This window comes from Zophobas morio, unplaced genomic scaffold (assembly GCF_036711695.1).
Source record: "Zophobas morio isolate AGI-343-1 ecotype UQ-CSIRO unplaced genomic scaffold, CSIRO_AGI_Zmor_V1 ptg000029l, whole genome shotgun sequence".
Classification (NCBI taxonomy): Eukaryota; Metazoa; Arthropoda; class Insecta; order Coleoptera; family Tenebrionidae; genus Zophobas; species Zophobas morio.
Genome location: NW_026972134.1, coordinates 6817659 through 6832252, shown reverse-complemented (window position 1 = coordinate 6832252; position 14594 = coordinate 6817659). Strand labels below are relative to the sequence as shown.

Genomic DNA, 14594 nt, shown 5'->3' with positions numbered 1-14594 from the left:
ACATTTTATTTCTCCCAATTACATCAACGAGACGCATTTTCCTCGCAACGCGAATAATTACATAACCTAGGAGCTTTCCTCGCAACGCCTGATGAATTTTGTGTTTATTTATCATATGTTTTGTGTGGGGTAAACTACCCACGATATAAACCCTCAAAACAAATTGCTTTAAGTAACCAATCACTTGAATCATGGCATAATGTAACATCATATAAATTCTTTGTTTGAATCGTTAATAAAATGTGGCAAATATTAATCTCATGTAAATTTGTTAGCTTTGCAATTTTTACCTCACCCAATATTTCTCTATCTCACAATTTTAACTTCAGTAATTTTCTTTGTTGTATAATTTAAATTGACTGTAAACTTTCATGTAATATTTTATGTGCACAAGTTTATTCCACACCACATCTTTTGTTTTTATAAATCTTTGCTGTTTTTTTTTATGTAAATGTTTTTTTGATGCTTGTTTCCATCACAAAAATTATCTGTCGTCCAATCTTAATCTCAAATAATAATTATTTGTCGTTTAAAATTTCACTAGATTGTATGACGAATTTAAGTGTTGTTTATTGCTCTTTTTGAGTTTAATATCAGATTTATAAGAACTGAACATTTAAATGGAATTGAGGTTAAATAACACAGAAACACATGATGGAAGTGGAGTGCGCCGTTCCTAGTCGAGCTGGCGGGATTTATCATGTCAACTGCACAAAAGATGCAGGTTTTGTATAAAGATCAGGGGAACAGTCTGCACGACGTGACGCTGTCGGCTTCTGTTCACAGCCGGGATCCAATCATGAGTTTGCAGACGTAACGGCCTGCTCGTCTAAGCATGTTCTTCGTGTTGGGCGGCAGTACTTGCGATAAATAAAATTACCGTCGTGGGTAGTAGAACAGCTACGACCAGGAGTCCCAACCTCCGCTCGTGCTACAACGCTTTTTTTTATTTTTTTTTGTCAGTGGATGAATAAATAATTTTTTGTGCTCCATATATTTGGCGTTTTATTTCGCGGTACTTTTCCAAACTTGGGGCCCAACACTTGCATCTGAACGCATTCCGCCATTTTTCAGAAACACAACGTAGGCTTCCATTTTGTTAGACGATCACAGTCAAGGTCAAATTTTTGAATTTTTTGCGGGCTTTCAATTTTTTTTCACAAGTCAATTTAAGGCGGGATGTTTGGGCTAAATAGAGAAACAAATTGATGCAGTTTACAGAAAAGTATAGTATGATTTATACAGCGTAATGCTTTAATAATATTAATATTAATAATAATAATAATAGAATTTATTCCTACAGGTAAAACACACAATTACAGGTGTGGCGCAGTCTATATAGGCCTGAACCCAGGCGTTTTCCCCCACCAGAGGGCTAGCGAGAATTAGTTCTTTAGTATTTTCTCTGAACCCAACACCGTTTGTATTTCCTCTTATGTGAACAACGTTTGTGAATAAATTGTTAATTGTTGGGGATTGAGAATTATTGGGCACCCCCCACAGGAAATCAAAGATATTCATGTAAAAAGAACTTAAATAAGAACAATAAAGAATAATTAAAGATTAAATATTAAGAGAAGCGCCTAAGAACAAAGTAATCTATAACTAAAATGTTTAGATATATTTGTGTATCTTGAGTGTCATCTACCGTCCAAATAGCTTAATAAATACCGGGGTAATATAAGTGAGATTGCTGACTATTGAACGTCGACGACGTGTAAAGCCACGCTGATTTACAGAATAGAGATGAGCCTGTAATAATTACGCACATCGAATAACTCACCAGATTTGAGAACTCTACAAATTCCTTTGCCTCCAAACATTCTGAAATGTACTACTTAGTTTAATTAGCAATACACAAAATGCAGGAAGACAGTTCAAGCCGGCACACATATTAGGTTTTAATTTCTTTAAAGCTAAGTTAATTCGCCCATCTGAAATAATAGTGAGACTTATGCATTCTACAAGAAATTCGTGTTTGCTCCCTTTTATCTTGAAAGAACTTCCAAAATATATATGTATTTGGGTGACTGATAAAAACGGATCTTTCGGAGGAGAAAATATTTAACAGAAAAATATTTAAAGCTGAATGGTATGGATCCAAATTTAATAGTGCAGCATTATCGTTCGCACTGTGCACTTTTTTATACAGGGTTATGGAAAACTACATCCAAAGCAATGTACAAACTGTTTTCTTTTATGCAAATGTGACATGAAAAGTTTAATAAGCCTAGAACAAAAACCGAAATCACTGAGTTTATTAATCAAGAGAGCATGATCTAACCTGTCAAACACTTTTGAGATATCCAAATAAATGAGTTGTTAAAGTTGTTTGTAATTCTTGTTACACTAATATAAGTCAATTCAAAGATATTAAGAATTAAGACTCTAATAACCGCTTTTTAAGAGCAAATAACTACTAATATTAATCAAATCAAAGAGGATCTTTAAACTCAAATCATTGAGCTGAAATCCAGCTTGCCGACTATTCAATCCACAATTTGTGCAATTTGAAGATGTTATTCAGGAATTCACTGAGCGGCAAAAGAGAAAAGATAATTTAATAATTTTCGGTGTTGATGAAGAACAACGACTGTTACAAAAATTTATCTCTCTCTTCGGACCGTACACCTTGACAAATATCTTACTACAAACAACTTAAAGAGGAGCTAGCTGCCCGTACAAAAAACGGGAAAGGTAACCTAAGGATACGTTATTTCAATGGTTCACCTAAGATCGTCAATTTAAACTGAACGGTTTACCCAATTATAATACTTCAATTTCTTGCCTTTACCAAAATGTGCGTGGCTTGCAGACCAAGATTCAGGAAACTTATAATGCAACTTCTATTTTTAACTATAATATTATCACAGTAAGCGAAACGTGGCTGTCAGATGATATATCCAGTAGTGAGTTAATTTCAAATAACTACGTGGTTTACCGTAGCGATCGTAATTTTGAATCGTTATCAGTATCTCGGGGTGGTGGAGTTCTTTTATCTATTGTCTTTGCCATTTCTATTGAAACACTACCTGTTGATTTTGCTTAAAATTTAGCAATTGGTAACAGCTTTCAGTGGATTGACAACGGCTTTTAGTTAGAAAATTGTCTGAATATAAACGTTGCCAAATTTACGATTAACAAGTGGTGTTTCAATAGAAATGGCAAAGACTATATTCGTAACTCGATTGAATCGACTTCTTTAGATCTATCTATCATTAGGTACATTTACTGTCCCTACTATTGACTAACGGGCCAATTTCAAGTTGGTTTGCAATTAATTGCAAGCTGCGTTGCTATGGTAACCTCGCAAAAATATAATGGTTTGTATTAAGAGTTCTACGAGATCACCATAGCAACGGCGCTTGCAATTAATTGCAAACCAACTTGAAATTGGCCCGTTAGTTGGGAGCATGTATAATTAATTCTAAAAACACTAATAAACTACTTATATTCGTAATATACATTCCTCCTTCAATAACTTTAATCTTTTTTTCGATCTTTTTTCAAACCTTTACGGTAACTGTGAAGATGATATTATAATCATTGCTGACTTCAATACACCATCAGAAACTGTTAATCCATTTAATCTAAAGTTGACACTTTTAGTCATTTCCTCAACCTTACTCAACACAACAGATGACCAAATAGTTTTGGCTCTATCCTTGATTTAGTTTATTCCAATCTTAAGACCCGATTTATAGAAAGCGAAGTTAAAGTTAATTCGCGATTAACTTTTAACTGAGGTCCGTTGCGAGGCAACGCGCATATTTTAACCAATCACGGGCTCATATTCCACGTTTTAATTCTCTGTTAAACTAATCGAGGATTAAATATTTAACTCGCTGTTCTATAAACCGGCCCTAAATGTTCTATCCATCTTGTATTGTTAGTGAAGATAGATACCATCCATCTCTTGATATTCGATTTCGCAGTGTTTTAACTTCAGGAAAGATAATTTTTCCCTTCTCTATCAATCTTTTTGTACAGTTAACTGGACTTTTTTAAAAGGTAAAACTGATGTTGAAGATGCTTGCGATAGTTTTTACGGTGTATTGGTGAATTTATTTGGAAAATATGTTCCCAATGTGAATGTTAAACGTTACCACAATTATCCACTCTGGTTCACCTCAGAAATTACCGAAGCAATTCGTAAAAACTCCACCTATCGTACTAAATTTAAAATGTATCGATCACAATATTATTTCGATTTATTTAAATCTTATCGTTCAAAAATTAAATCTTTAATTACCGAGGCTTACAAGTCGTATATTGAGGATATTCAATCCAATTTTATTAATAATTCCAAAAAATTTTGGGGTTTTGTACAACAAAGAAAAGGGAACTCTAGAATTCCTGGTATCATGCATTATAATGATCAAACATTATCAACACCTGAAACTATTGTTGATAGCTTTAATCAGTACTTTTGTAGTGTATTTACTGACTCGAATAGCACAAGTTTAAACTCTGTGTCTGTTGATTGTAATAATATTAATATTAATAATAATAATAATAATAGAATTTATTTGCCCAACAGACACCAATTATAGGACAAAATAAAAAGTAATACAAAGTAAAATAGATACAAATAAATACAACAAACAAAAAAATCTAAATCTAAACGTAACTGTTACTAATAATAATTTATAACAAAATAAAGAAATAAACTAGCTGAAATTGCAAACTACATCATAATAGCAAAAATATCATCATATTCTTTGTTAGCATTTCTAGACATGTGAGTAATGGGAGCTTTCCAAAGAATATTGGATTTAGGAGTTGGAAAATCGAATGTAGACATATGACGAGTTGCAATCCGTGGGACAGAGAACTTTAACGACGACAAGAGATCAAGACAATCAAGTTTCCCGTTCACCAATTTCCATGCAAAGCTGGCACTATGTATTTCTCTCCTTCTGGCAAGACTTATGACCCCATGTCTTTGCATTAACATATTGTAATTAGCATTTCGCTCTGGATAAATATCTTCACACCTAAAAGTAAAAAATTTCAAGAACCGACGCTGAATTTTCTCAATTGCGAACTGGTGTGTAACATAAATTGGATACCATACGATAGAAGCATACTCCAGTTTACTGACTATAAATGCAACATATAGAGTTTTAATTAAACAAGGGTTCATAAAGCCAATAGTTTTACGGTATATAAATCCCAACATCTTGGAAGAAGTTAAACATATGTCACTGATGTGCTCAATAAAAGATAACTGCGGATCAAAGGTAAGACCAAGATCTTTAACAATTTCTCTCTTTTGTAATGATTGGTTACAAATTACATAAGAAGTAGGAATTGGATTTACTTTTTTTGTATAAGTCAGATAGAAACACTTATCAGGATTTAGTCTTAATTGCAAAAACTGACAGCCATCAATAAACAGATTTAATTGAGCTTGAAAATTAATATAATCAGATTCACTGTCGATAGAGGCATATAGTTTTATGTCATCAGCATAAGCTAGTATTTTATACTTCATAGACGCAAGCAAATCATTGATAAACAATGTAAATAGTAGCGGACCCAAATTAGAACCTTGAGGTACCCCAGAGGATCCAACATAACTAAACGACGTGAAACCATTGTAAAAAACAAAATTGATTCTATTAATGAGGTAAGACGCTATGAGTTTTAAAAAGCTAGACGTAAATCCGAATGCACTAAGCTTTTGCAATAAAATACTGTGATTGATGCTATCAAAAGCACTGGAGAAATCGGTGTAAATGACATCAACCTGCCCACAGTTGTCAAGAATCTCACTGAGATATTGGGTCAACGTAGCCAGATTGGTAACAGTTGAGCGACCAGAAATAAATCCATGTTGGTGTGTTGACAAATGACTACGAACATTGCACAAGATGTTTCTATAAATGACTAACTCGAATATTTTGGCAAAGTTAGAAAGAATTGAAATGGGTCTGTAATTATTAACATCTGACTTATCTCCCTTTTTGAAAATTGGTGTGATTCTAGCACATTTCAAAGAATCCGGAAAAACAGAACTTTTTATAGCTAGATTGATTATTATTGATAACGGTTTAGCTAACACAAATCTAGCATCCCGAACAAGAAAACTGGGGATAAGATCCTCACCAAAAGTAAGCTTGTTTGTTAAAGTACTGATAACTTCTACTAACTGTTCCTCCGTAACAGGCTGCATACTAAAAGATAATTTATTTGTAATGATGTCAGTTTGTCAATAGATATAGACCATATTTCTAGAGAAGAAATTCTGGTTACCTTAAATCATTGTAAAAATTCATTTACCGCAGGAAGTGATGGCATCCCTAGTTTTTCCTGAAAGATACTGGCTCCGTATTAGTTGAACCGCTATTTTACATATTCAATGTTATCCTTAAAACATCATCTTTCCCTTTTATATCGAAAAAATCCATTATTGGTCCCATATTTAAAAAAGGAGACGTTAGGTTGATTTAAAATTATCGTCCAATATCTCTTCTGTGTAACTTCGCGAAAGTATTAGAAACCATTTCATATGAACGCTTATATACCTCTGTTAAGTAGTCAATTTCGCCCTTTCAGCATGACTTTATGGAAAAAAGATCAACAACAATTAACCTTATGTGCATTACGCAAGATATTTCTGAAATATTCGATGATAATGGTCAAGTTGACGTAATTTTTACTGATTTTTAGAAGGCCTTTGATCAAATTGATCACTTCATTTTACTAAAAAAATTGCTGTTGATGGAATTTTCTAACTCTGTCGAAATCATCGGTGCCAACATCTGGGGTTCCGCAAGGATCTAATTGGGGCCCGTTACTATTTTTAATATTTATTAATGATTTGCCTAATGTATTACTAAATCGAAAATTACTATTCGCTGATGACTTAAAGATCTACGACAAAATCACAGGCATTGATGATTGTCTTCAACTCCAAGAAGATATCAATATATTAATTAACTGGTGCTTGAGAAATCCAATCGCTCTTAATATCCTAAAATGTATTGTCATGTGCTTCATACGAAAATTAAAACCTATTGTCTTCACATACGCTATGGGAAATTCGGAACTTAAAAGAACAGATATTTATAAGGATCTCGGTGTCATATACGATATGAAACTTAGCTTTGTAAACCATATACAGGATACCATTTCCAAAGCATTCAAAACCTATGGATTCATCTATGGAAATTGCAAAGAGTTCACGAATATTCGGTCTTTATCAGCATTCAGCTCTATACTGTGCTCTAGTTTGTTCTAGGCTGGAATATTGTGCGTGTGTATGGTCTCCGATTTACGAAATACATATTACTCATGTAGAATCTGTTCAGAGGAAATTTCTGAAGTTTTCAAGTTATAATGTTGATGGGACATATCCCCCACGTGGCATTGATCATATATTGTTACTTCAAAGATTTCAGTTTACATCACTCAAAACCCGTAGGATATCATCCGGCATTTTGTTTTTATGTAAACTTTTGAACAATCGTGTAGACTGAACATAGCTTCCAGAAAACATCAACTTTTTAGTCCCCAGAACTCATCATGCTCGTCAAGTTTTTACATTTTATCCACAACCCTGCAGAACAAATATTTTATGTAAGTCACCATTGAATGTAGTATGCAATAATTTCAATAAGGTTGCTTGGAACTGCGACCTCCATCTCGATGCTATTACAAAAATTAGACACCACATCGTAGCTTATTTGGACAATGGAGGTTAACTTAATTTATATTTATTAATTTATTTTTCTCTTCTTTTTATTTTTATTTTAAGTAATTTCAACGTATCATTTAACTCGCATGAAGAATGTATATTTTCTGTAATTGGGTATAATACCTGTACAAAATAAAAGTTTATTAATTAATTAATTAATTTAGCTATTTTCCTAAACTCCTTAACTTCCTTGCAACGCAAGAATACACCTCCATCCTTCAAAGTTTTCACTTTTCCAATTTGTATCATCGGATTTGGAGGATCAATGAAACCAATTACATCTAATTTAATTTTCGCAGCAGATTATTCGTTATTTTTGGGTTTAATTATTATTGATTCAGCAGAATTTTCGCAAAGGGATTCATCATAACTCTTTTTAATACTTTGCTCCTTTTGGGTGAACTTTGATTCATCAGCTTGCGGTTAGCGATTAAGAGGTTGGTTTAAATTTGTTATTTCAGTACGCAATAACTTATTTTCAGTAGATAACTTAGTAACTAGGGCATTAAGAGAGTTGAGTTGCTCTATTACGGGATTCATATAAGTAGATAACACTTTATGCAAAACATCCTCCAAACTTGATAAGTAGGATGAAGGTATGTCAGAAAGATTTAATACATTGGGCGCCGCACCCGAAATCGTTTTTATACTGCAAAATTTACAGCAACATGATGTGAGTTGTTTAGGGCATTTTTTTTAACTCAGCAAAAGTAATATCATCCAAACCTGCACAAGAAATGTGATAATTACTGCCACACTGTTTACTACATGTGATGAATTCTTCAAAGCGCGAAATTGGTCTATTACATTTATGTGTGGCTGTACCTAATATTAATTTCAGTTTAAACTAAACCATGAAAAAGTATCTAATATATCTTCATGCTACTTTCAACTTTAAGCCAATAGTAAATTTTAATATCGGAGGAACACAATTTCTTGATTATATAATTTTTTCGTGTGGTTCGTCTGCATTTGGGAATCTGTGGTCATACTGATGTATCTAACTGTTATATTTGCCTCCAATAATAAACTTCTATAAAATGCTTATGCCCAATAACGAATAACCTTAAGTCATTTAATGGGTTCTCAGTGACTGGTAACAATAACATACGCATTATAATAAAACTTTAACTCTTTTAAATAAGATTTTGTTTTTCATTTAAGTAAATTTATGAAATTATAGACTGAAAGCTTACGAACAGAGCAATAGTTTTATAACATTACTAAAAACGATGATGTCAAACTCTAGTAAGATGTACTGTAAAAGGTGAAATTGCTGCCAATGATAAATTTATTAATCTTAGTTCTAATCGATTACACACATTCTCGTCAACGATTATGTGTACCAATCATTTATAACTATTATATTATTTACAGATAAGTACCTACTTATTCTTGGTTCGATGATGAAATAAAACACCGTGTACATGTAACTATATATCATAATACATAAATAACAGTATTTTCTTAGACGATTAACATGAATCTGATTTTGTTGGTGAACATGATACATACAGTATACTATGAGTACATACATATAATGTGTAGCACAAAATACACATCTTCAATATCATTATACGTATAATATACACAATAATTAACAATTTTTATTATTTATCATATAAAAACGTATTGTGTTTAGTACTAATATAAAATATTTACAAGATGTAATAATAATAATAATGATAAGGCTCTCCATACATGTTCGCAGACTTAGAATCAGCACACCGTACCTAACAGTTGTTAAACTATGTGGATTCTGTAAGACCAGTTCAGGGATATACAAAATATTGGTACCTTTTTTCAAAAAATTGACTTCCAATTGACCTATTTCGTGAGAACGAAAACAAAGTTATGCAATCTGATCGTAACGATAGAACTCGTGGTTGCATAACTTTATTTAAAAAAAAATGGCATAAATAAAACTACCATCGCTATTGACACATCACTAGTCAACCAAACCCTAAGTACTCATAACCATAATCATAATCAGGTAGTTATACAAATGGAAGGCATAAGCACATAAGCATACAACATATCTACGATACTAAAACGTCTATGACCCATTCTTCCTCCCATCCACCCACTCATGCGTTGGTTCACAATAATTAACTGTATGTTGTTTTATGTGTTTATAAATGTTTTCGAGTGTACACAGCAGTGATGGGCTCGTTCTTCAGTCTGTTGTTTTTCACGTCGTCGCGTTGGCGTTGTCGTAACCTTTTATCAGCGTTTCGATGATAAACTTTATCGTGATTTTGTAGATGTTCTCCACATTTTCGGTGTAACGGTCTCCTAGGGTCGTTTCGACGGCCGTCAGGAAGGGTTTTTCTATTTTCTGTGGACAGAGAAGTGGTCTTAGCAAGAGATTTAGATAAATGATGTGATCGAGAAATGAAATTTCAAACATAAATTGGAATTTTTTCGGGCCAATAAAGATGGGGAAGTTATTATTATTACTGAAAGATTTTTTCACGTTGTTGTGATCTGTTCTATTATCGTTTTTAATAAAGTGTTAAAGAATTATTTCATTTTGAAATGTAGGTGTTTCTAGTACTTGACAAATACAAAAGGATAGAATAGGAAATTAACACCAAGTTAATTAAATATTAGATATTCTGGCCATCATTTTAAAGTTGCCATATGGTGATGGTGAAGCAGAATTTCTTCTACTATCTTAGAAATTTTCAACACGTTTTTTTAAAAAATTTTTTTTTTCTTTACTACGTATCTATTTTCTTCTTTTTCGTTTAGATTTTCATAAATTTTATTAGTGGCATGTGTGAGCTAGAAATATCATTTACACAAGCTACAATCGAAGAACTGTAGGTAGATAAGCAGTACTCTATAGTTGATACACTTCAAGTTCTATTTTCTTTAAAATTCTCTATCCAAATTTCCAAACGATTTGTAAAACAATTAGAAGAGGTTGGGGTAAATAGACGAAAAAAAAATTGATTTAAAAAAAAATGTCATCGTCAAAGATGTTATTAAAATGCCATGAAGAAGCATTGTTAAAATAAAAAAAAGTAGGTATAAATTTTTAGAATGTTACTGTGAATATTAGACATTAACTGTATCATATTTAAAATCGGAGAATCTGGCCAAAGAAAATTTGGTCTCACTAAATCCACCAATCGAATGTGAACAAATATTAGAATTTGTTTCACTTTGGTTGGTACCACTGAATCAACGGCCATCTTAATCGTGCCAAAGGCCTATTGCGTGATGATTGATCTTTCTATTTGATCATTATATTTTTTATTACAATATTAAAGTTTATTTCATAAATGCCCGATTTTTCATTAGACCATACAGTATGTGCAGGGTTTCCGAGAAAACTTTGAAGACTCTTTCCAGATGTATAGGCAATTTTAATAGCGAGCCCTGTGAAAACTTTTTCTAGCTCTTTTGTTACTAAAGGAGCAGAAGGGATTATTGCCAAAACCATCTTCTTTAGGTTTTCTGTTTAAAAAGTTAAAGATTTGGCGACCAATTTCTTAAATTTAAATTTATTAATTAATTTATCAACTAGTCCTGGTTCAAACTCGTTACATCTGGTTAAATCTCTAATGATTCTGAATTCTTTTTTGAACCTTTCCTTATTCAGGGGAACGGTAAGGGATTGTTGACCAAAAAATTGAGGCTTGCCATTTTCTGATGAAAAAAGTGATGGTCGGCAGTGATGTAGCGAAATGTACTGGTATTTTTCCTAAATATAAACACCAAATTGTAACTTATGACCATTTCTAATTTATTAGTGTATAAAGAAAGGGTGGTTACCTGTTGTTTTTTGTTTGTTCGTGAAAAATGTCATCCAAATATCAATAGAAAACACTTTTCAAATGGGCTGGTGAAAAATTCAGTCATGAAAGAATACATTGTCACTCCTTCATGCTGCTGGAAAAATTGCCCGTTCAGTTGAAAAATCTTATATTCTGACTGACATTAGTTAGTTGAATATATACTTTGTTGATATGATATTCTAGAAAAAAAAAAAAACGATCGCTGAATCTTCTACTTTTCAAACAGAAAACTCAGAGAAGACGTTTTTGGTCACAATCTTTTTTGTCCCGTCAGTACCAAAAGGGTAAGAAAAAGTTTTCAGAGGACTCGATAAGGTTGTTCATACATTCGGTCAGAGTCTTCACACAGCGTAGGATAAAGAAAGGATTTATTTATAAAGTTTGTAATCAAAAATATCATTGTATTTTTGATTATAGATATTGGGCAAACAAAAAGGTCAATTACCACGGGATTCGAAGAACACGTGGCTCATCTTAAATTCGGAAGATTTGAAAAATCACTCATAGTATACGATGTAAACTGTTTAAAATTAGTAGGTACATATTAATAATAATTGTAAATTTCTAGATATTCACCAAAGTTTAGAAATATTCAGAAACAAAGACTAGGTAGATGGCGGATCCATCCCAAATTCGTCCTTCTACGTCCTTGTAGAGGTGGGGACGGGGCAAAGTGAGAAGAGTAGGGTAGACAGAATATAAGTTACCGAAGTTGTAATTCCGCTTTAGGTTAGTAAGTATTGTCTATACTCTAGATTATTGTAATTTTGAATTTTCGGTGTTATAGGGAAAATAAATATATAATGTTCATATACGGAACAAAATGTAATTTATACTTAATATTTATTCCACTAGTAATACAGGGCGTTATTGAAAGGTACGTACAACAAAATTGACAATTCTTCGCGAAGTCTAAGAAGTCTGAAAAACTTATTTTGTGTCATCAAAATTATAAGGGAAAAATTAACCCATATCCAAACTTTTTAGACGCTACTGAAGGATAAATAGGTAAAACCAATTTATTTTAGTATATCCTAGTAACTGTAACAATAGTAAAAAAATAAGAGTCCCTTTTGTTGCTACAGATACGACCTTTTTATCAGAGGCGTACAGCGAATTTGGACAAAAATTTTAATAATTTTTATGTCTAAAAGAAGAACACTTTTACCTGAACTTTTTTTACTTTTAGAACCCATATTTCGAGACCAATTGCGAATTTTATTTTGTACGTACCTTTCAATAACACGCTGTATAATCCAGACTTTATGTGACGTAGTTAAGATACCCATGTAAATCCGTATTGGTGACATTAAAGTAACTTAAACTTCGAATAAAACATATTGTTTTATTGTTAAGCCATTATAATTTTTAAAGAATAAGTTGGTCGAAGGTTATTTCGACAGAACTTCCCTCGCCCTTGAACTGGAGCCCAACAAACTCCGCTGATTTGAAAAATTATAAAAATTTTCGGAATTTCTGTTTTCTGATAACCTTATAAAGTAAAAACCAGTGGCGTAAATAACACTTCCGCTGTTCTTTTCACTTGAATTTTTCAATTCTTCAACTTTTCATTCTTTTTTATTTCTCCATTGTTAGGGATTTGCAATTTTTCGAGTTTTCAAGTATACAATTTTTAGTTTTTCCATTTTCCAATTTTTGAATGTTTTAGTAGTTAGATTTTGTAATTTGTTTCTTGAATTTTCAATTTTTCATTTCTTCAAATTTTCGATATGCAATTTTTCATTTTCGTTTTATATTTCCTTTATCTTTACAATGTTTCAGTATTCGGATTTTCTAATTTTTTGTTTTTTCATTTTCAGTTGTTTCAATTTTCTCTTTCTTCAATTTTTCGAATCGCAATTTTTCAGTTTTTAATTTTTTTGTTTCTTTAATTACGACATGCAACTCTCCGAGACCTTCATTTTTAAATTTTTCAGTTTTTAGATGTTCCAGCTTTTGGATGTTCCAATTTCTCTATGTTGCAACTTTCAGATTTTTTAATTTTTGATTTTTCAATTTTAGATTTTTCATTTTCTCGATTTTTCAGTTTTTTTTTGTTCAATTTATGATTTGCAATTTTTCTAGTTTTCATTTAAAATAGGTAATAATAATTATCATTATAAGTATTAATTTTTTCCACTTTTCAGTTTTATGATTGTAGAATTTTTCCATTTTCAACTATTGTATTTTAAAGCTTTTTCCTTTACTCGAATTTTCAGTTTCTCAATATTTAATTGTTCAGTTCTTAGATCTTCCAATATTACGCTTTTCGATTTTACATTTTGACGATTCTATAATTTTTCGGTTTTCCAATTTTTTTAATAGATTCGTTTTTTCTTTTCTCCAATTTTTCGATTCATTAATTTTTTTCCACATAAATTTTCCCGATCTATAGTTTTTCAACGCTTCAATCTTACGTTTTTTCAGTGCTTCGATTTGCAATTTTTCGTTTTTACTTTCCGAACGTAAGCGAAGGAAGTATTGTAATCGAGTCCGTCGACCGACTCTCTACTTTTACGTTTTCTCGACCTTTCATGACCCCAAGAGTACGAACAGATAGGTCTCCCGTTTCTGTTTGTACATAGTAAATAGGTGCTAAATTATATAAAATAACAAAAAAAAATGGTAATCAAAATATATGTTTCTTCCCCTCAAAAAATTCGAATAAATTCTAAAAATGTGAAAATATGATGAGTAAGGCTTGGATAATATGAAAAATGCATATTTTTGCATACTTTGCATTATTAACAATTTTTTATTTGCATTTTGTGGAAGAGACGGAAAACCTAGAATGGATTTGTAAGTATTTCATTCTTCGATTTCCAAAATCATTCATCATTCGTTTGCGAATTTTATGGCAAGCCATGCTGCCCCGAATATTCCATTAATTAAGTTAAGTAGTCCTGCATTTAATTTATTTTTGGAAAAATACTCTAAAACGACTGTTGCAAAATAACTTTATTTACTTTGTTGTTGAGGAAACAACAGATGTATGTGGCAGACATATAATATATAGCAAATTTATTAGTTGGTACTTTATCTGCAAACTTTGTGTCAGATTCTTATAAATCAAATTTTACAATCTT

General features: G+C 31.9%; 2 protein-coding genes across 8 annotated transcripts in view; both read right to left on the bottom strand.

Annotated features, from left to right (window-relative positions):
- Positions 1 to 4687: 4687 nt before the first annotated feature.
- LOC135137336 (uncharacterized) lies at positions 4688 to 5601 on the bottom strand. Its single transcript, XM_064066959.1, has 4 exons — positions 5554 to 5601; positions 5324 to 5491; positions 5073 to 5272; positions 4688 to 4997 (listed from the first exon to the last, which is right to left on the bottom strand). Exons 1-4 carry the CDS (start codon positions 5599 to 5601, stop codon positions 4688 to 4690), a joined length of 726 nt encoding a protein of 241 aa, XP_063923029.1.
- A 3912-nt stretch (positions 5602 to 9513) lies between these two features.
- The window catches only part of LOC135137645 (neuroglobin-like), a 316194-nt gene continuing 311113 nt past the window's right edge, over positions 9514 to 14594 (bottom strand). For all 7 annotated transcript variants that reach the window (XM_064067358.1, XM_064067359.1, XM_064067364.1 and 4 more), the window contains exon 4: positions 9514 to 10040. In XM_064067358.1, the coding sequence (XP_063923428.1) occupies positions 9894 to 10040 (147 nt within the window). In that variant the 3' untranslated portion in view covers positions 9514 to 9893. The remainder of the gene's footprint in view (positions 10041 to 14594) is intronic.

What these genes read in the sequence shown, in the direction of transcription:
- LOC135137336 (XM_064066959.1), bottom strand. Translation starts at nt 5,601, where the DNA reads ATGGTTTCACGTCGTTTAGTTATGTTGGATCCTCTGGGGTACCTCAAG. An exon ending in ATCCTCTGGGGTACCTCAAG is followed by an intron (nt 5,492 to 5,553) that starts GTTCTAATTTGG and finishes GCGTCTATGAAG; the next exon opens with TATAAAATACTAGCTTATGC. An exon ending in GAGTATGCTTCTATCGTATG is followed by an intron (nt 4,998 to 5,072) that starts GTATCCAATTTA and finishes TTTTACTTTTAG; the next exon opens with GTGTGAAGATATTTATCCAG.